This window comes from Mercenaria mercenaria, chromosome 6 (genome assembly GCF_021730395.1).
Source record: "Mercenaria mercenaria strain notata chromosome 6, MADL_Memer_1, whole genome shotgun sequence".
Classification (NCBI taxonomy): Eukaryota; Metazoa; Mollusca; class Bivalvia; order Venerida; family Veneridae; genus Mercenaria; species Mercenaria mercenaria.
This window is the reverse complement of record NC_069366.1, coordinates 25,239,953-25,262,862: the sequence shown is the minus strand read 5'-3', so window position 1 is coordinate 25,262,862 and position 22,910 is coordinate 25,239,953. Positions and strand designations below refer to the sequence as shown.

Below are 22,910 nucleotides of genomic sequence, written 5' to 3'. Positions count from 1 at the left end.
CACATTAGTTTACCTTTTCACACGTGGGTACACTTGTGCAAATGTTGCATATGGCGTTTCTTCCGTGAAACTTATCGGTCTTATATTGACACAAAATATCCGCTAAGAGTTATAAAAAGCATATGAGCCGTACCATGAGAAAACCAACATACCGTATACCAGGTTATTTCTACGGGGGGAACATTTTTGCGTTTCTGCGGTCTCTCGGTAGAATCGCAAAAATATTACCAGCAGAATATTCATCCAGCAAAAATTTAACACGCAAAAATATCTGCATTTTACGAAAGACCCGTGGTGACATTTCAACTTCATTATTTTACGATTTCTGCTTCCTGATTTCACGATTTCTACTTCATGAATTCACGATTTCACGATTTCCACTTCATGAATTGAAGATTTCACGAATTCACGATTTCACGAAAATACTTCACGATTTCTTGATTTCACGATTTCTTGATTTCACGATTTCCACTTCATAAATTTAACGATTTCACGATTTTTGCTTCCTGAATTTACGATTTCCACTTCATGAATTCACGATTTCACGATTTCCACTTCATGAATTCACGATTTCCACTTCACGAATTCACGATTTCACAATTTCCACTTCATGAATTCACGATTTCCACTTCACGAATTCACGATTTCACAATGGTGAAATCGTGAATTCATGAAGTGGAAATTGTGAAATCGTGAATTCGTGAAGTGGAAATCGTGAAATCGTGAATTCATGAAGTGGAAATTGTGAAATCGTGAAGTGGAAATAGTGAAATCGTGAATTCATGAAGTGGAAATCGTGAATTCAGGAAGCAGAAATCGTGAAATCGTGAATTCATGAAGTGGAAATCGTGAAATCAAGAAATCGTGAAATTTTATTGTGAATTCGTGAAATCGTGAATTCATGAAGTGGAAATCGTGAAATCGTGAATTCATGAAGTGGAAATCGTGAATTCAGGAAGCAGAAATCGTGAATTCATGAAGTGGAAATCGTGAAATCAAGAAATCGTGAAATCATGAAGTCAAGAAATCGTGAAGTTTTTTCATAAAATCGTAAATTCGTGATTTCATGAAGTGAAATCGTGAATTCATGAAGTGGAAATCGTGAAATCAGGAAGCAGAAATCGTGAATTCGTGAATTCATGAAGTGGAAATCGCGAAATCATGAAGCAGAAATCGTGAAATAATGAAGTTGAAATGTCATCACGGGTCTTTCGTAACATTTTTCCCCAGTATTGTTTCATGCTATGTTTTCCTAGGAAATCGGAAGCAATTATTGGAAATTACCGTCGCCATCCGACAATTACCGATAATTGTATAATTAGGTGTGATGGTCAATCAAAGTCCTAATTGTTAATCCCTCAGAAAACATTTGTCTTCTTTGAATGAAATAAATTGAGTGAATTTCACTCGTGTTTTTCTTATTAACCCCTTGTAATAAATATCTTCCGAACTATACTTTAATAACCTTTATATAAGTATAACCGTTATGCCGATATACCGTAGCTTGCAGTTGTTGTTTGTGCAATTGTTGTTGTACTTATATTTTTTTCAGTTCACATGTTATTGCATCCTACAATGTTTTCATTAAATGCAAAGTTATTTTACAGCAGTAACCGGTAATTTAGTTTATTGTTTTCATATGCTATCATTCTCACAACGCCCAATCATGCGAGGAACTACCTCCTCTTTGGCATCAAAAACGCAGAAATTTCTCTTCCTTTTATGTGAAAACGCAGAAATCAAACACGCAGAAATTTGTTTCGCAATTATTGGGGCCAAAACGCAGAATATTTTGACCACAGAAATAACCCGCTATACGGTAGTGGCTTTGCATCCGCGCAGTCTGGTCAGGATCCATGCTGTTCGCTTCCATAGCCTATTGCAATTAGAGAAACCATTAGCGAACAGCATGGATCCTGACCAGACTGGGCAGATGCGCAGGCTGGTCTGGATCTATGCTGGCCGCAAAGCCACTATGCCTATGACATGCAACAATCATAAATGTCAAAGATAACTACTGTTTATTTAAAATCATGACGTCATAAAAATTTTCTTACATACTTTCTAACACTCTTGTCATATTCAATCTAAAAAAATTTCAGCCGACTCATATAGGGTCTAGACGTATTCATTTGTACAAGTCATGAGTTCCAACCTCGCTAGGATTAATATTATATACAGTTGCATTTAGCAATTATAGCTTTTGTAAAATGCAGTCAGATGATGAAACAGCCAAGCCATTTAAAATTGTTTACCTATTGAAAAACGTGAATGTGAGGATAGCATTTTATAAAAACAAAATCAAACTCTTTTATGTAGAAATAACTTCAGTCATTTTGACTTTTTCTCATATTTATAATAGTCAACCATGTTCTTTTGAATTTTCACAAGTCATCATTATCACTGGAATATTGGAGAAAATCACATCTTTGTAGAATGCACATCTTTGACCTATTGACGTGACCTTACAAAGTGCCAGGGGCCTCCGTGGTCGAGTGGTTTAGATTGCTATTTTCGTATAACTTGCCCACGCTTATATGGGTTTAAGCCTCACTCGGAGCGTTGAATACTTCAGCTGGCATACGGAAACTCTATTGTTCTACCCAGGTGCCCGCCCGTGACGAAATAATGCTAGGAGGGGTCTTTTTTCACCATCAATGTTGGAAAGTTGCAACTTAGGTGCGTCGTTAAAACTACCAAATCAAAATATACGAGGTGGCAATCCCCCGACGTTTATATAAGTAAAACTAGACTTGCACTCCATCAAAAAACGTCCCGTATCTGACTCCTTATTGCCAGAACAGTCATTGAACTTAACCCACCCACAACGGAATAAGGTACATTGACAGCAATTTTTCGCCGGAATTCCTTTCAAGATTTTTCTCTTTTTATTTTCACAAATTTATATTTATCACTGAAATATCGGCGAAAACCCTGTCTTTGTAGCAAAAATGCACATCTTTGACCTTTGACGTGGCTTACAATGATTTTTACAATCTGGAAATGGCCTTCGTTGCCGAGTGGTTAAGGTCGCCGACTCCGTATCACTTGCCCCTAACCGATATGGATTCAAGCCTCTCCGGGGACGTTGAATTCTTCACGTGAGAAATTCCCTTTTAGCTGGTTAATGGAAAGTTGATGGTTCTACCCAGGTGCTCGTCCGTGATAAATAACGCTATCCCCTGGAGTTCTAAATTGCTTAAAAGTAACACTAGACGTGGCTGTTGAGCATTGATAATACCATTTGCCTCTTTTATAAAAAAAATCTAGTCACACACTAGTTGATATAAATATTACCATTTGAGTCATAGAGTGAAATATCCTGGATATGTTCATCTTGAACTCCATGAAAAAAGTTCGGTATTTGTGCCCTGATTGCAGAAATAATTATTGAACCAAAACCACCCGCAAGCGAATAAGGCACGTTGACAGCAAATGTCACTGAAAAAAGAAATAAAAAAGACACATGTACTAGTTAATTTTCTTGCTGTATCAGCATGAATGTAGAAAGAGCTGATAATGCAAAATTACCTTAAGCTTTTCAGTTATTCTATGATGTCAAATTACATCTGATTTAATTGAAATGTCCATTACCAAACATCGTACTTATAGTTATTCCTAGTTTAGACAGTTTAATGTTCATGGATATGAAATAGATAAATAGCACGGAATATTTTCGTGTTGCTTTCTCTAAATCAGCTATATGTGTAGTAGGGTAGGGTGCACTTATACTTCCTTGCTATTGAGCTAGCTATTATAGCGACGTGGTAGGGTGTCCGTCTTAGGTGTGAGAGGTCCCGGGTTCGATTCCCGGTCAGGGCTAAAGTATTTTCAGTCTGTTACGTATGCAATTCCATCACATTTGCCATGGTAAACAGATGCATTTCTGTTTCGTCGCCGCGAATTGTAGCATTCTTAGTGTGTTACTCTAGCCAATAAAGCAACATGTTAACCTTAGCCTGCTACATTTCTACAATGGACTGATCCAGCATTCAATTTGGACAATACCATTTATTATTAAAAGGGGTGTTCACTGAAAATTTACAGACAGAATAGCAAAAAAAGAACAGAACAGAAAGTTTATTAACATTTTTGATTAAAACATAGTTTATCATCCATACACAGAGTACAAACCATTTATCATATCAAACACTAAAGTAAAAGTATTAAAAGGAAAATACAAGCAGAATTTAATAAGGGTAGATGTACAACTACAATATTAAAATTGGCAAATGTTAACGAACAGTGCACCATGATCGGCCTGCACGGATGATCCTGCTCTGCACTGTTCGCAAAGGCAGAATAATTGCCGCCAGCAGGCTAAAGATTAAATTGCAAACAAGTCGCCGGCCACTTATACCTTTATACCTTTACACCGATATAAGGCGATCTTGGTCGTTCTAGAAATACAATTTTAAGTGACAGAATAAATTTACTTCTTAAATTTCAAACATTGTAAGTAATAGAGCATTTAGGGCTTTTAATTGTGGACCATTTAAAGTAATGTACAACAAGTACTAAATACTTATATACAGTATATTGCAAGGGTTACCTCTGCATTGTTGGGCAATTGGCATTAAATATCTCTCGTTAAGAACATTTCATTTATTCGTAGCCTAAATATCCAGTACCTTACCTATGACTGGACCAGTGCTTAAAACAGTTGTCGTGGCTGAAAAATAAAAATAATTTTCCGATTCAATGAAACACATCACATGAAATCAAATTACAAGAAAAACAGAATGAATATTTTGTCATTGGTTAAACATTGTGCCAATTTCTATAACAATCATCAGAATGGATACAGGTAAGACAATTTTAAGAAGTGCCATTGATTGTTATGTTTAGCTTACATTTACATTCTTGTTATAGAAAGGCATTTGAAAGAGCGCTTTTCTTGCATAATTACGTACGAAAGGTAGTAATGTATTCTCTGAAGAAATTCTTAAGTATAAAAAGCACGCAATACGATTGTCAAAATAAAAGTAAGGGGACGTTATAAAGGTAATACATAAGTGGTGACTAATTTTTGCACAGGCATGCCTAGAAAAGATACAAATTGACTGGTCAATGGCTTTCCAGCAATATTGTATTGTTGTGCATTGGGACAGTGGTGAATAAACATCAGCTAAGGAAATAGTAATGGCAAAACATATTAATGTTTACTATAAATTTTGCTTTCAACATTACTGGGATAAGCCATGGACTAGGATAGGGAAGGAAGAATCGTTCCACACCAAATTTGCATCGACTGCAATAAGAAAATGACAAACACTCCTACTACGTAAAAACTGAACAATAAGGTAATAAATTTAATAACAAATGATGGAATTCATTTATTTCAAAATACGGACTTGTTAGTTTATTCGTACCGAAACAAGGACTGGCAAAAACGTTATTCAGTCATTGATCATATGTAGCATAGAAAGATTTAATAACTAAAGCAATAGTGCCCGGGAATGCGATCAGTGTTCACAATCCAGTATAGTCTACGAGATTGGGTGTACTGATTAGGGTTAGGTTTAGCATAGCTTTATTAGTGTACATTCAATGCATGCGTATGCTCAATGCGGGAGAATTAATGTCGTCCCGCACCCTGTCACTGCACATGGTTTCATGAATATATATGATATATATGTTTATGTAGTATGCAACACAAACTTTTAAGCACTTTATGTGTGTTTTAATTTCACTATCTCAAGTGTACTTGAGTGGATTTCAAAATATAACAACTGCTGAGCAACTTCACATGCTATATAATTATCCCCTACTGTTGTATGACTCTAAGTCAAATCCTTTTTGAGAGACATGCACCACAAATTTGTATCCCACTTATGCATATTTATTTTACAATAAAGGGCAATTACTTTTACTTTACGTTTTGAATAACATTCCAAGATAATTCAGGCCGTAGGTCAAATACGTATTGAAATACATCGACACAACATATGCCTGTTTATGCTAAATAAAGTCAAATCCTTTTTTGATATGAATCACAAAATTTATCCACTTATGCTATTTATTTTACAATAAAGGGCAATTACTTTTACTTTACGTTCTGAATAACATTCCTAAGATAATTCATGGCCGTAGGTCAAATACGTATTGAAATACATGCGACACAACCTTTATGCCTGTTTATGCCTAAATAAAGGCCAATAACTCTGGTTTGGCTGAGTGATATCTGTAACAAAATTCAAATTGCACAATTTCACTGGCTGCATAATAATTTTATAATGTTAGATATCACTGAGCGAAATACTTTTTGATAAATGCAACACACACTTAGGCCATTCTATGCATGTATTTTAATTTGGTCAGGCTGTGTGAGATCTTAATTAACTTCCAGTACTGACGGACAAAGTCAAATATTTGAAGGAGGCTGGGGGCATAAAAAGCGAAAATAAGCGGTCCTGGTAATTACAGACCCATCCCACTGCTACCTATAATATCTAAAATATATGAACTACATATAGCTTCAAAGTTGCAATTAATTATTTCATAACGACAAACGATTTACAAACAACAATAAGTTTTTGTCCTACTCGCTTTAACACGATTAACTAATATTGGTTGAAAATTGTTGACAGTTGTGAATACGTAGTGAACGTATCTTTTGATCTTCAAAAAGCATTTGATTGTGTCAACCGTAAAATGTCACTAGTCTACATAAACTAAAATTGAACACTTAAAAGATAACACACTGATATCAACTCTATCTAAACACAGCTAGTTAGAAAAAGACATTTATTTTTCTAAAATATGCTTGTAAAATCTGAAGGACCACAAGGCTGGATTGTAAGTCCTTTACCATATATTCTATGTATCACTGATATGACACTTATGTCAGACACTATCAAAATTGATTCATGCACTGTTGTCTCAGCTTTTAATAAACTCAAGACTGATGTTTCAATTATATAGCGAAAACTATTAAAATAACATACATAGAGGATAGTACTTAAGTGTCTTTTCATATTGATTTATTCCATGAGTTGAATAAAATAATAAAATGTGAGGCTCTGTCGAGCATTTTATCAATTTCATTCAACGAGTTTGATAAATTCAATGTCGAAAGACACAAATGTAATATTCTTTTTATCTCATGTAAGCTTCAACTGCTGAATCATAAAAAAAATCTTCTTTCTTTACTTATTATAGATCATGTACATTCGTCCCACGTCTGCTGTAAATAAATGACGTCAACGTCAAAGCTTTATCACATTCGTGTATTATCAAATTTATGTATTGGCTTTATTTCACTCCCGCGACGTCAAACATGTGTTAAATGTACGTAATCTAACTTTCATTGATAATTAAATTTTGTTTGTTTGTTTTAGGTTAAAAGCCGTTTTTCAACAGTATTTCGGTCATATAACGGCGGACAGTTAACCTAATTCTGTACCAGTACAAACCTGTCCTCCACAAGTAACTGCCAACTTCCCCACATGAATAATCAGAGGTGGACGACGATCGATTTCAGACACAATGTCGTTTATCAAATCGTCACGGAGAACATACGCCCCGCCCGGGAATCGGATTCACGACCCCGCGATCCGTAGACCAACGCTCTCTCTACTGAGCTATGCGGGCGGGCTAACTTTCATTGATAGATACTTCTAGAATTACACAAGTTGATTTAAAACAGTTCATTACCGGTTGATGTATTTTAATTAATTTGTTTTTACATACCTGCAGTTGAACTAGGGCCCTGAGTTGATGTTGTTACACCTGTAAAAAGTATTATTTGTTTTTTATGCCAAATGATATATTTGCTCCTGGTTGAGGAATATGAAACATTTGTTCCCGGTTAGGAGTACACTCAACAAAATTCCTAATTGGTCAGTTTATAAAGTAGTACTATTTTGTTATAATATTATATATATAATATTTGTTTATAATGCATGTATTTACAAGAAACTTCACTTACCGCCATTTGAATAGGTACTGCATCTATTTATTGATTTATTCTTAGCAAACTCACGGCCAACGTAACCGCATTAGGCGTTTTGACCAAAACAGCATATTTTGTGCGTGCTTTGCATGTGCACCAATATGCACCTGTTCATGAACACTTTCAGCATAACTGACGAAAGTACTACTAGAAAAACACACATCATCGTGAAACTGACACGAGATCAACACGCCCGGGCTGTCAGAATTTTACAACAAAATTCAAAATCAGTGACTTAATTGAATTGTACTTGGTTAAAAGTTCGCCAAAAAAAAAAGCGCAGATGGTAGATAACCACCGATTGAAGGTTCTTGTAAACGGAAATAAGGTTTAAAATGGAAATAACCTTCAAAGCAACAGCTACAAACAAATTATATCAAAATTCTTTTGAAATTGCAAAAATAATTACAAACGTTCCGTATATGTGTACCGGCTAGCAACATTCCGACAGCTCGATCGCATTGCTCTTGTTCGAATTTCACAATGATATGTGTTTTCCTAGTAGGACTTTCGTCAGTAATGCCAAAAGTGTAAACGAACACGTGCATGTTGGTGCAAACTATGCAATATCGGTAAAAACGTTTAAATTAAATGCGGTTACTATGGCCATGAGTTGCCAAAAAAGAAATTAATAATCAGCTGCAGTACCTATTCAAATATCGGTTTGTAAAATTTCGTGTGAATACATGCATGCATTATTTGCAAAAAGTAATACAATATGAACTGACCGATTAGGAATTTTGATGAGTGTATGATATGTTTGTTTCAGGTTAGGAGAATGATATGTTTGTTCCAGGTTAGCAGCATGAAACATTTGTTCCCGGTAGGATTGTAATACATTTAGTCCCGGTTACGAGTGCGATGGATTTATTTCCAGTAAGGACAATGATTTATTTGTTCTCCTTAGGGGTATGATACATTTTTCCCTATTAGGAATATGATACGTTTGGTCCCGGTTAGGAAAAAGGTATATTTGTTTCCGGTTAGGAGAATGATACATTTGTTCCAGGTTAAGAGAATGATATGTTTGTTCCAGGTAAGGAGAATGATACATTTGTTCCTGGTAGGAGTATAATACATCTGTTCCCGGTTAGGACTGTGATGCATTTGCTACCGGAAACGAGAATGATACATTTGTACCCAGATAGAAGTATGATCCATTTGTTTCCAGTTACGTGTATAATGCTTTTGCATTGACTCAGGCTAGGATTATGATACATTTGTTCCTGGCTAGGAGTATGATACATTTGTTCCTGGCTAGGAGTATGATACATTTGTTCCTGGCTAGGATTATGATACATTTGTTCCTGGCTAGGAGTATGATACATTTGTTCCTGGCTAGGATTATGATACATTTGTTCCTGGCTAGGAGTATGATACGAAGTCATTTGTTCCCTGTTAGGAGAATGATACATTTGTTCCCGGTCAGTGAAAGCATTACTTGGACTAAGAAGTTATTGAAATCTATAAATATAAATCCTCCGTTTTTAAATTCATCCCAAATATCTACTTATGGAAAAACTGAAGCTGTATTTGTTTCCGAGAATGCTGAAGTTTAGAAAAACGGCCTTAAAAAGTTAATTGTTATATTTATTTACAAAAAGAAATATTGTTATATTTTATAAAGATTTAAAATGAAAATGTCTTATTTTCTTTCCCTTAGAATATTTCATATCAGGGAATCTTTGCTACTTTCTGCAAAATGTTGGGTCAGCTAGGGTCAGTGTGTATTTCAACATGAAGCTCTATAAATCTCTAGGGTCTAGGCTACCTAGCTGACAGGGCTAATGCTATAATTTAAGAGATAGCATTCGATATTTTGGACAGAGCTTTCGCTATTTTATAGCTGGTATAAATGGTTTGTTTCCATGTTTCCTGGGAATATTGGAGATAATCAAAGTTAAGACGTAAATATGTGAGAAAAAGAGAACTTGTCGTTTTGAAACCACTGCTGTATATATTTATTATAAAATTACTGTACTATAGATTAAAATATAATCGGACTTATTTGTGTTTTGTGTTGTGGATATTTACACTTTTTTTGTGACAATATCAATGTTTTAAGTAAAATAGATGCTTTGTGAAAATAGCATATTCAGAAAATGTATTTTGTGAATCCTATAGAAGGCAGAAATTAACAACATTTATAAATGCTACAAAAAGCACCGTTCTTCTTACTTAAATTACACAAACGAACTTGTTTAGTTAAAGTAACGGGATTTCGCGAATCCCTTAGAAGAGTCCGGAATAGTCCGGAAGAAATTTTGTAATTACCGCATTTTGGAATATCACAGTAGCCCCAGTTGACATCCGGATGATTCGGTGTGTAACACCATGGTCTTCCAGAATTATCAGGATCTCTGCAATAGTTGTTAGCCTCAGCAATAGAGTCATCGGGAAATACAGCGGGGTCGGTGTATGTATACTGATAAAGATTCGTATAGTCGTCTAGCTGTACTAGGTCTGACCATGTTGAGCATGTGTATCCGTTCTCTGCTACACTCTTAGTGCCCTGGTATTCACTTGACACAGTGTAACAGTCATAACCTAAAATGGAAGGAAAGACAAAGTATTATTCAGCTGTTTACATGCCCTCCTGATCGATATGTTTAGATTAAGAATTATGAATAACTCATATTACCTTGCATCAGTTTATTTCTTACGCTGAGCAAAGAAACTGTAATAGTCTTCATTCATTTGAAGAATACACAAAGACCAAATATAGTTGTAATATATTTGGTAAAGCCCAAAAGGTAAAAGTGTAATTGTAAATATTCAAAAGACCAAAAAAGCGAATTAAAAAGAGTATCAGGACATGAAGTCCCACCAATATGCGCTCAGGCACTTCCTGCTTCCTGCTGATAATCTATTTAAATTTTAATTTACATTGAATTGACATGTAGTTGGAATTGGAGGCTCAAAATAAAAATGCTGCTTTAATTCTATAAAAATAAAAATGGCCCATGACTCAAGAAAAAATAAAAATATATAAAAGTTTTGAAAATATGCGCTTGTCAACGTCTTGAGTACGATGCATTTTCAGTTTCATTTGCATTGATGTTTGGATGGATATTGTGCAAAAGTTTAGTAGATGCAATTATAGTATTATTTATGTCCGAAACGGAGAAGAAATATAATTTGAACTAAAGTTACGAAAATATGCAAATGTTCACTTTTTGTTAATAATATATACTGAGTTTCATTTGAATTGGATTGAAACTGCAAGAGCAGTAGAGTGAAAATGAAAGAAGACAGTCGGTTCAAGCACTATACGTCTCCCAGGCCTCCGACACCGGGACAAGCAATTGATTTCAAATATCTAAATAGAAACCAAAAGGAACACTAACAACATTCAATGCGTAAACGTTTGAAATCATATTAAAATTTCTTAAATTATTTTTGCTCTGATTTCTACTTCGCTTTACCTCTGGTAAAAGGTTAACACCCTTGACACTAATATTGTTGTAGTTTTATGTAAACGAGTATAAAGTAAATGCCTTCAATTACAGATTAAATCAGTGGTAACAAATTATGTTTGAATATAAATATTTAGTATCAGCCTACTTCCAGTTGACGAGTATGTTTCCGCTGTTGTGACGACGGTGTCGTTTACCGAAGATTGGAATACATTATATTCTGTTGACGAAACAGACGTATGGATAGAAGTAGTTTCCATTTCTGGGTAACTGGTTGTAATGTTTTCCATAGAAGTAGTTTCCATTTCAGGGTAACTGGTCGTAATGTTTTCGATAGCAGTAGTTTCCATTTCTGGGTAACTGGTTGTAATGTTTTCATAGCTTGTAACGTATTCACTGCTTGAGGTCTGTTCAATTGAAGTTTCAGTAGTTTCCTCAATGGACCCGTCAGTGCTTGCTGAAACAAGAACAGTGTGAGAGTTTGCAAATATTGTCAGCACACACGAAACGTGACGTCATGATACTCTAATAATTATATGGGACATTCAACTGAAACGAAGAACGAGGAGTCCAGTATGATAGCAGATTATATTTGAACTATAATTTATAGAGTTAGCCTAGTTCCAATTGAAGAGTATGTTCCTGCTGTTGTAAAGAAGCTGTCAATTACAAAAGTTTGGAATACATTATCTGCTGTTGATGAAACAGGCGCATTACAAATCAAAATAATAATAATAATCTTGGTAGAGGGTCACCCAAGGAATATTTGTATGAAAGTAATTCATAATCTGACTGGCAGTTATTTTTTCATTTTCCAACAATATACACATAGACGAAATTGACCATACGCTAATTAGAATAATTTGAACAACTTTGCTAGAGGGTCCGTCACCACTGTTATTTCTCAGCGAAATAATTTCAAAATCAGAAAAGAGTTTTCGGTAAATATGTCGTTTTAAGATTTTCATTGCTTTGTTCCGGCCGACAGGTGTTTTCAAGTATCGAAATTATTTATTTAATATTCGTTAAGGGTCATTATAAGGCAGTTGTGTGAAATTATTTCAAATCTGGGCTAGCAATTTCTGAGGAAAATACTCTTTAAACTTACCTCTGTATATATACAAAGAAAACTGATCATGCTTTCTGGTGGACAGTATCGGTATTATTTTAGTCATCTTGGTGAAAGATCATACAGGGAACATTTGTAATAAATCATTTCACTGTATAAAGATCGTTTTCTTTACTGTTTTAGCTATGTCAGCCCTTACAAGAGATCGAGCGAAACCGTTTGAAACACCATTAGAAGACATTCATGCAAATTCCATCACACTGTTTCAGATACATCAAACTATTTCGAATTTTCATTTTCTGTTGTAACCTCTATCTTTACCTGGATCAGTGTTGAGCACTGTTGTGGTCTCATATTCAACAAGCTTACTGCTTTCTAGTTTACAAGATAAGTTAAATCTTTATTTGGTTTTGGTAGAGTGTTATTAATCTTTGTATGTGTAATTCCAAGAGGTTGCCTAAATTATCATACATAAGATTGATTTTATTATTTTAAAAGAACATCTTTAAGGTAGTTCTAAAACACCTGATAAAATTAGTAATAACAAAATTTTATAATCAATATTCTAACTCGACCCGATTTGGTTTTCTATTAAACAAACAAGGGTGAATTTGTGCACATCATGCATTAATTCAATGTTTTTACGCCACGATTATTGCGTCGTGGCGTCAAACGTCAGTGCGGTTTGCTGAAAAAGAAACCCGCACAAAACAGGCAAAGATCAAGGATGTACAAAATAATCCTTGATAACGTGTAAGAATCGAAATAATATATCTCACAGTGATATGCCCTCGATTAAAATCATTGTTTTTAAGATGCGTATTATTGTATTATTTAGGCTACGCCCTCGTGGTAAAATTCCTTCCCATCTGACCTCCAAACAATGACGTTTGATCTCCGTGACGATTTATAAAAGACATTATGTCTGAAATCATTCCTCTTCCATCTTTTATTCAAGTGGGGAAGTTGGCAGAAAAGGTTAATACTATCACATAACCCAGGACCACCGGTTAGGTTAACTGCCCGCCGTTACATATGAGTGGTGGTACACCTATGATTAGTGTGGCAAAATTTTCTATGACACAAAAGTGAAAATTTTCGAAATATTTGAAAAGGAATAGGGACGAATTTGATTTAAACAGATAGATAAAGTGTTAGTGCATTGTTCTCAAGTGTTGTATTTGTGGTATTTTGCTGACTGTTTGGCAAAAATTGAGTGTTTACCGAGGCGGACTATTCTCACGGGAACAAGTGTACCGGTGCTCCGGGTAAAACTGATTTGATCAATCTCTTCCGGGGTTCGTTTCTAAGATATTTGAAGACATCTGAAGGTACATAATTACTGATAGTGGAGTAGATGGGAAGACTAATGAGACCCACGGGTATGTTGAGTCTATTATGGCCCCTCAAACGGTGTTTCATGTCGATTCTCCCACCAGTTCTCCGGCTAGTGTGAAGAACTTAAAAAGGAACAGATCAGAACACTCCGGTTCGGATTCTGAGAGTGATGAAACTACTGTTAAGAAACCCAGAAAGACTAGGAAATCTGTTAACCTCGATAATATGGGTAAACGTGATAATACAAAATCAGTGGAATCGTTGCTAGCGGACCTAGCAGCTGACATAAGTATGCAGTTTCTTGCTATGAACGAGCGTATGGACAAGTTGGAGAATGGTATCGAACAGAAAATTACTAGTAAAGTGGCTCAGATAATTGATAAGCGTATAAACTATGAAACTGAGAAAATGGAAAAAAAGTTGACGAAAACAGTTGAAGAAAAAATTTCGGATGTGAAGGATGATATCAAAGCTGAAATCAACCCAGCAATTGAAGACATTAACCGTAAGATGAGAGGAATGGCGGTTGGTGATGTTCAACAAAATGACATTGCATTGAACATAGTGATAAGGGATCTGCCCGAATCGACTAGTGAAAACACAAAATCCAAGGTAAACAAACTCATTAAGGATGGTTTGAAAATTAGGGACGTAACTTGTGATAAAGCCGAAAGGAAAGTAATCGGAATCCAAATAAGTCTGGGGTAGTGATTGCCACTTTGAAATCACATGATGATAAAAGAAAAGTCATGATGAAAAAGAAAGACTTAAAGGACAACCAGCAATATTCTGATGTTTTTATCAGTCATGACCAGACTGCCTCAAATAGAATGATGAACGATAACTTTAGAGCTAATCTGAAGGCGCTGAACAGAAACGATTTTGTATTACAGGGTTCACGAGTTGTTCGTAGTGGCTCTTATCGCGAAAATCGTCCTAGTGATTCTAACCATAAATTGCATAGTGTAGGCGCGTCAGTTGCAGAGGGATAACCAGTCTAGGCGCGATTCAGGAAGTGCTATTCGTAGTCGGTCACCTCCGGCTAGTCAGAACTATGGATCTGGGCATAGAGGCTCCAACAGGAACAGTGGTAATAGTGGTCACAGACATCAAGGCGGCAACAGAAAAAGTGACTGGAACAATGGTGAAAATAGACGCCGCCAGTAGATCAAAGCAGGCTTTTGGAACGTTCGGGGATCGAGTGCAAACACAGACACTGATAATTTTCTGTTGCGTGAAACATGTGTACAATTACTTGACTTTGATGTTTTAGCTATTGCAGAAACTCATTTATTGGGTGATCAAGTTTTAAATGTCAATGGTTTTAAATGGTTCGGTCAAAACCGCAAAAATATTCATAGAAATGCCAGAAGTGGTTCTGGGGGTATAGGATTTTTAATAAGTCATCAGTTGCTTACAGATTTTAATGTTTCTATTTTAGATAACACTTCAGAAGGTATATTATGGCTGAAACTATCACATAAGTATGATAATTTTAATCTCATTCCTTGTGTCTGCTATCTGCCACCAGAAAATTCTTCACGCTTTTTTGATGTGTCTGTATTCTATGATAACTTAATTGCTAATCTATATCAGTTCCAGAATGAGGGTACTGTTTATTTATGCGGTGATTTTAATAGCAGATGCGGTGATATGGACGATTTTATTGTTGGTATAGATTCTATTCCACAGCGAAATGTAATTGATTTCAAAGTTGACAAATACCAATATGTGTATGCTAAATGGTAGAAGTGAATGTGAAAATAATTTTACGTCAATATCAGTACATGGTTCTTCTGTGGTTGAGTTTTGTTTTGTCAGCCATGATCAATTGTACAATTTTAGTGATTTTACTGTTACCCTTACTACTGATGTTATACATAGATGTGAACATTTAAATATGGGTGACCAAATTGCTATACCAGATCCCTCATTATTGTCATGGTTTATTGACTGCAATGTAAATACTGTTGGTCTTGATGTGGATGATTTGCCTTCGGAGGACTTTGGGTTTGATAAATTTGAATTACGACAAATTCCAAATGATTTTTTGTCGGGTCCGTCGGTCTTTTCGCAGGTAAATGATCTTATTGCAAGACTGGAACAGGACACGGTAAACAGGGGTAATATTGATTCTGTCTATAGTCAATAGTGTGCCATGGTGAAAACAGAAATGTATGAAAGCATTCCTCACAAAAGAGTTGTAGTGTTGCAGCGTGGGACGGGGCTTTGTGGTGGTTTGCTAGGGGGTCATGCTTCTGTCAATGAAAGGACATAGCAAAACAGTTGTTGTGCTCTGTCATCGATAGTCGCTAGACTGTGTGGCAGGGGGTTGGGGGTTGCTTGGCGCTGCAACGCATCAAGACAGTCTGCCGGTGTTATTATTGTATAGTTACAGTGTGATATGATATATGTATAGTTTCTAATAATTCATCCATACGAATGGTCATTTACATGTAGTTTTATTGTCTTTTATATGTATATTTATGTAAATGTAAATGGAAGAGACTTAGATAAACTAATAAATATATGAAAAAAGGCGCTAAATCCAAAACAAACAAATTTGTTTGATCCATTACCATTTCGCGTGCCTAGAAAAAAATTATATCAATACGAAAAGTTACAAAAAACGAAATATTCCAAATTCTGCTATTACGATATTGTAAAAAAGTCTTGCTCATTTCAAAGGACTGGCACATAAGTCTTTTACTTATATATCTTGACATTTAAATAAAACCTAAACAGTATGGAAAAACTGAAGAAGGGGTACATTGTACAACATTGGAGAGAAGACGCATTTTCATGAATTTGAGAAACACGTGCAGATCTCGCTATCCTTATTTGAAAGGGCATATCTCAATGTGCGAAATAAAACGATATATTCAAACTGAAATTATTAAAGTATGAATGTTTGTAAAGATGAGAATAAAATATTTGCAAGAAACCTACTTTCCAGTTATACAAGAATTGGGGTCAGGTATAATAAGTTTTTCATATCTACATTATATGCATATTGATAACAGCTGAAAAAGTGTATAAAACATAATTATTTTCTTAGAAAAAGATTACACGTAGTTGATAAATGTCAGTAAATGCATGTCTTGTTTATAACAATCGTTTAGTTCGTGTGTTCGGGGTTAAACGTCTTTTTCAACATTTTTTTTTCAGTGATAAATTTCACGGGCAAAGCACTACATATGAACCTTACAGGAATATCTATATATTTTTAATCATAGCAGATTACAGTAACTAATAATAATGATTTTGATATTTTAGTTATTATTTCTTTATGTTTAATGTCGAAGGCATCTTGCTTTAGGAAAAAAAATAAATCTGCAGTTCGAGTATAGCACGATTGCGTTCTTAAAATTTTCTACACTAAATATTTACAATGCCTCTTTTATGTCAAACTATTTTATGACAAATGTGTTTATTATATAATAAATAAAAGCAAAGACCTCTATGCAAAGACTTTTTTCCAAACTGAAGACTAGCCATAAAATATATATTGACACTTGAGCGATTGGATATGATATGATTTTCACAAGAAGAAAGCAATATTGACAGAGGCAATTTTCATTTAAGTATTTATTTGTACGCCAAGATGTGAACCGTAAGTCAAAATATAACGTCATGTTTATGACGTCATTCCACTCTGTTACTGTTATTCATACAAGAATCTCCTAATGAAGACTGATAATAAAAAAGTGGAAAAGCGTCGTGAATTGATGCTACTTCTGTTTTTGACTATACGTAGAACCAACCAGTATTTCATGGAGAGAGACGGCGTTTGAATAAGGAATAAGGAAACTCATAGTTCCATTTTAAGTCATTGTATACCACAGAAAAACATTGAATATGATAAATATTCAATGAAAGCTAGCGGGTTAAAATAGAAAATAGTTTATTTATAGATAATATATTTAGATACATTTGGTGGAGGATGACTCGATACTAACATTTAAAAACTTATGTTTGGTATGACGACCAATCTTAGAATACAACCGTGCTAGAAGTCAATATCACAGTCACGCCTAGTAACATGTATCAGAAGTTTGGATTTGAGACTTGTTTTCGGAGACAGATTTTTAATAAAACCTTTTATGCTAAATAACATAACCTCCTGATTTCAATGATTTTAAATACCTGTTAGGTACTCCACTTCATACGAAATTAAGGTAACGTGGGGAACGAAGACGGGAAGTCCTGGTATATTCGAACCACTGTCTACGTAGCTTTTAATAAATGCTTCAAGTCCATGTACGTTTGGTGTGTCTGGTTCCAGCTCAATTTCTACTTCTGCCTTGCCTTTGATTATAACATAAAAAGTAACAGGAATAAATGTGCTATTGCATGGTGAATGTACATGTACTTCTTTTGATTCCTTCATGATAAATCTGTTTAGCAAAAGTTTATTTTTTAAGAGGGGAAGTAATGTAATGTGCAAAACAAAAGACACAGTACCGATTTAAGCGAAATTTCATTATTCAAATATATTTAATGAATTCCATGATATCAAACAACACTGTTTCCAAGAACTAGGAGACTTTTCAGAGCCACTAAAGGACACTGAAAGCCTGTTGTTGTGATAATCTATAAGACGATTCAAGCACAATTATAGCAGACCCGGTTAATTCTAGTCACACCTCACGTCCCCTGGCACCCGTTTTAGCGTAACTATATTATACAGGTACATCGAACAGACTCCATGATCCAAAACGGCCGGACAATATAACAACTAATTTTTTAAATCTTGTGCCGACTGTATTAATAACATATGCTAACCAGTTAAGCATAAATTCCTAGGTTTTTACTTACCAGTTTATTCATAGCAAACAGTATTCAAGAAAAAACGACAAAAATATTGAAAATTGCAACCAGTCAAGTTATACTTCTACTTGAGTGTCCTCAGGCGTTACAAATGCGAGTTAGAACATCTATATTCTTATTAATTTTTTTACCATACTTTCTTTTACACTTGTTATTTCTCAAGGTAGTAATATTTGCCAATGAATAAATGAATGCGTACATTTACTGAAAGGATACCTGTCCCTATTTGTAAATGCTGTTTTAGGCACCTAATAATTGCACAATATACTCGGCCATATAAAATAGATGAAGTACCTAGATCTAAAAAGTCACTTTACTGTATCATATAAAATTTCATGTCTTACAACAATAATCGAAAAAATAGCATATATATATAATATATATATATAGAAGAACCAGTATATACCGTTCTGTGTAGGATGTACTTTTTTCTCACGAATATGTTTAAAATCACCACAGAATTTCAATGATCGAGTGAAAAATATTACACATTAAATAAAAAAAAACAGTATACCGTCCTGTTCATATACGCTTTTGTCACGGATATGTTCCTCCTGGATACCAAATCCGGGTAACAAGAAATTAACAACGATATCTAAAAATGAGCCTTGCAATCCATACGCTAGAAGTATCGAGTAGTCCAAGCTTGTTTTGACTCGCACTGCAAAAATAATGGCAAAAAGATAATCGAAAATTGTCTTTTTCTACTTCTAATGTAAGCCAGCAAGTATAAATTCATCTACAAAGTACTGATGTTAACGACGTAAAGCGTTTTGGCAAATTGTAGCATGCGGGTCAGAACGCACTTCCCTTAGATTGTCAGTCCAAACAAGTATTGTAATTTGAGTCTATACTTTGCATTTCTTTCCTAACTTTAAAATGTCTAAGAACAATACTTATTTCAAACGATTAATGTTAAAAATAAATAATTATTTCAATTTGAGAGAATTTGATCTAAAGGCACGTACCAAAAGATTTCTCAAACATTAAAAGTCAGACTTAATATCATGTTAAATATGCTGCCTTTACTAAAGTTAAGTATGTGCAATACGAGGAGAAATGAAGATATCAGGTGATATTGGTCATTCATGTGAAGAAATATCTTCAAGAAATATCTTCAAGGGATAAATTTGATATACTTCGTCCAATTCAAAATTGGCTATATAAAAACATTTAAGATCATTTGTAGTACTGTGCAACAAATACTTAATAATTGCAAATAATTTGTTAGGAAAGGTGTATACAAAACCCTGGAAACTACCGACAACTATTAAATTATCGTTCACGTGTTTTCCTTTCGTTTCACACAGACATTAAGGGCTATTTACATATTATATATATGGCGAGAATAATATATGATGTTGCCCCCCTTGACGTTAGATTTCTCTCATTAAGAACTTTTCATTTTTCGTAGCCTAGAAAATCAGTACTTTACCTATGATTGGATCTTGGCTCAAAACAGTTGTCGTGGCTGAAAAATAAAAATCGTTTTCAGATCCAATGAAATTCAACCTCAAAGGAAAACCCACTACACATATTCAAATACTAAAAATAGGTAAGTATTTTTTTTCTCATGATAACTTCAGTTAGGAATGAGATAAGTAGACCAAAACCTGGTAAACAGGTAGTTTTCATTGAGGCCATTTTTTGTTTCATTTTAGGTAGCTTGGGTCAAGGTCACTGCTACTAAATATAGAAAATGGTTTTTGATCAATAATTTAGAATAAGTAGGTTACAAAACGACTAAAATTCAATTTCATGTAAGTGCTTTTTGCAGACAAAAAATGCTTCTTCAAGGGTAAAACCTCTATCCCTTTCGGCGGGGGATACGAATATACTGAACTTGCTTATTTCAGATACTATGTATTTACATTTACACAGAAGGCTACATTGAAAATGAATCCACTAAAATAATCATTTGAAAAAGAATAGACATAATGCTATACCTTTTAGATATTCAAAGAAATTTAACATACCGTATAGCGGGTTATTTCTGCGGTCCAAATATTCTGCGTTTAGGCCCCAAAAAGTGTGAAACAAATTTCTGCTTGTTTAATTTCTGCGTTTTCACATAAAAGGAAGAGAAATGTCTGCGTTTTTGATGCCAAAGAGGAGGTTATTCCTCGCATGATTGGGCGTTGTGAGAATGATAGCTTATGAAAACAATAAACTAAATTACCGGTAACTGTTGTAAAATAACTTTACATTTAATGAATACATTGTAGGATATAATAAAATGTGTACTGAAAAAATATAAATCCAACAACAATTGCACAAACAACAACTGCAAACTACGATATATCGGCATACACTTATATAAAGGTTACTAAAGTATAGTTCGGAAGATCTTCACAAGATATTTTTAAGAACAACACAAGTGAAATTCATTCAGTTTATTTCATTCACAGAAGAAAAATGTTTTCTGAGGGATTAACAGTTAGTACTTTGATTGACCATCACACCTTATTATACCATTATTGGTAAATGTCAGATGGCGTCGTTAATTTCCAATAATTAGACTATGCCATTGTGAACTTCGAATTACCTAGGGAAACATAGAGCGAAATAACACTGGTGATAATAATGCAGATTTTGTTTGCGTTTTAAAGTTTTGCTGGATGAATATTCTGCTGGAAATATTTTTGCGATTCTACCGAAGGACCGCAGAAACGCAGAAATATTCCCCCCGTAGAAATAACCCGCTATGCGGTATATTTATTTAAAAAATATTTGTAAACTCGCAATCTGAAAAAAAAAAGATAGAATGTTTATGTTTATAAATCTACAGGATTATCCTTGCTATTTCATCTTAATATATAAAGGCATATACTGTGATTCCATTTTATAACTAGATGTGTGTCCATATGACACAGGTGCCCACGCCAACATTTAACCGCCCCTATTGGATGACGCACGTATTGAGTGTACAATATACTGATTAGGATTAGTCTTAGCATAGCTTTAATAGTGTACATTCAATGCACACGTATGCTCAATGCAGGAAAATGAATGCCGTCCCGCTCCCCTACCTCTGTCACTGCACATGATTTCATGAATACAGATGATACATTTTTATGTAGTATGCAACATAAACTTTTAAGCACTTTATGTGCGTTTTAATTTCACTTATCAAGGACCATAACTCCAGTGTACTTGAGTGAAATTCCAGACATAACAACTGCTGAGCAACTTCACATGCTATATAATTATCCGCTACCGTGTTATGACTCGACCGTGAAATGTTACTACACAAGAGATCGTAGAACACGAAATGCCCCCGTGGAGCATTCAGTAATTGCACAAGGAACAGAAAGTATTTGGTAACTGTACACAAAAGTTCAGGGTCACTGTGACCTTGAACTTTGACCTATTGACCTTAAATCTGGGTCTCTGTGACACATACCACATAAATTCAGTAGCCAGCTACGGTTGATGTATATTAATTAATTTGTTTTTACCAAAGAAGTATAAAATACACAGAATCGCAACAGGAGATAATCTTGCATAGTCTCGTATCACCGCATTAACCGACATCATCTTATTGAAGCGCTTTGCTGACTTGGATCACCCGTTATCAAATCAACAGATGCTTATTAAAGTATAACACATACGATACGGCCTACCGAATCGGGTCAAAAAAAAATCAAACGACCACTGTTGTTTTCTCAGACTTCGAATCATAAATTCATTCCTTCCCGTGTAGAAAATACTAACAACATTAAGAAACCACCATTAACATTATAAACAAACGATCTGGTAGAAAGTTTTTCAGGACACAAGTTTTTATCCTTCTGCTTTTTTTTCATACACCGATAAAACGAGATCTCATTCAGTTCCCACGTGATGTTGGCGAGATTCGCTCTAAATGCCTTTCAACTTGCCGATCTATTTATTTTTATAGCTCTTTGTTTTTACATACCTGCAGTTGAACTAGCGCTCTCAATTGACCTTGTTACACCTGCAAAATGTATGATTTATTTTTATTTTTATGCCTAATGGTACATTTGTTCCCTGTTAGGAATATGATAATTTGTTTGCAGTTAGAAGAATGATAATTTTGTTCCCTGTTAAAAGAATGATACATTTGTTCCCGTTTAGGAGTATGATACATTTGTTCCCGGTTACGAGTGTAATACTTTTATTCCCGGTAGAGAGAATGGTACATTCGTTCCCAGTTAGAAGTATGAAACATTTGTTTCCAGTTAGGAGTATGATACATTTGTTCCCGGTCACGAGTGCAATACATTTATTCCCGGTAAGAAGACTGATACATTTGTTCCCAGTTAGAATTATGAAACATTTG

General features: G+C 34.7%; 1 protein-coding gene and 1 long non-coding RNA gene across 2 annotated transcripts; both read right to left on the bottom strand.

The window, feature by feature from the left end:
* Window positions 1-3,257: 3,257 nt before the first annotated feature.
* Window positions 3,258-12,545, bottom strand: LOC123550617 (plasminogen-like). The gene is made up of 6 exons (XM_053546718.1): window positions 12,479-12,545; window positions 11,519-11,827; window positions 10,229-10,501; window positions 7,693-7,731; window positions 4,637-4,672; window positions 3,258-3,441 (listed from the first exon to the last, which is right to left on the bottom strand). Exons 1-6 carry the CDS (start codon window positions 12,543-12,545, stop codon window positions 3,278-3,280), a joined length of 888 nt encoding a protein of 295 aa, XP_053402693.1. The 3' UTR covers window positions 3,258-3,277.
* Window positions 12,546-17,929: 5,384 nt separating this feature from the next.
* LOC128557970 (uncharacterized) lies at window positions 17,930-20,081 on the bottom strand. The gene is made up of 3 exons (XR_008371523.1): window positions 20,043-20,081; window positions 19,122-19,268; window positions 17,930-18,085 (listed from the first exon to the last, which is right to left on the bottom strand). It is a non-coding gene; the product is annotated as an uncharacterized LOC128557970 (long non-coding RNA).
* Between the last annotated feature and the right edge of the window lie 2,829 nt (window positions 20,082-22,910).

Excerpts from the sequence above, each read along its gene's own strand:
- LOC123550617 (XM_053546718.1), bottom strand. The coding sequence starts at position 12,545 with ATGACTAAAATAATACCGATACTGTCCACCAGAAAGCATGATCAGTTT. Across the intron at positions 11,828-12,478 it reads TTCTTTGTATATATACAGAG|CAAGCACTGACGGGTCCATT; the intron begins GTAAGTTTAAAG and ends TTCTTGTTTCAG. Across the intron at positions 3,442-4,636 it reads AAGCACTGGTCCAGTCATAG|TGACATTTGCTGTCAACGTG; the intron begins GTAAGGTACTGG and ends TTCTTTTTTCAG.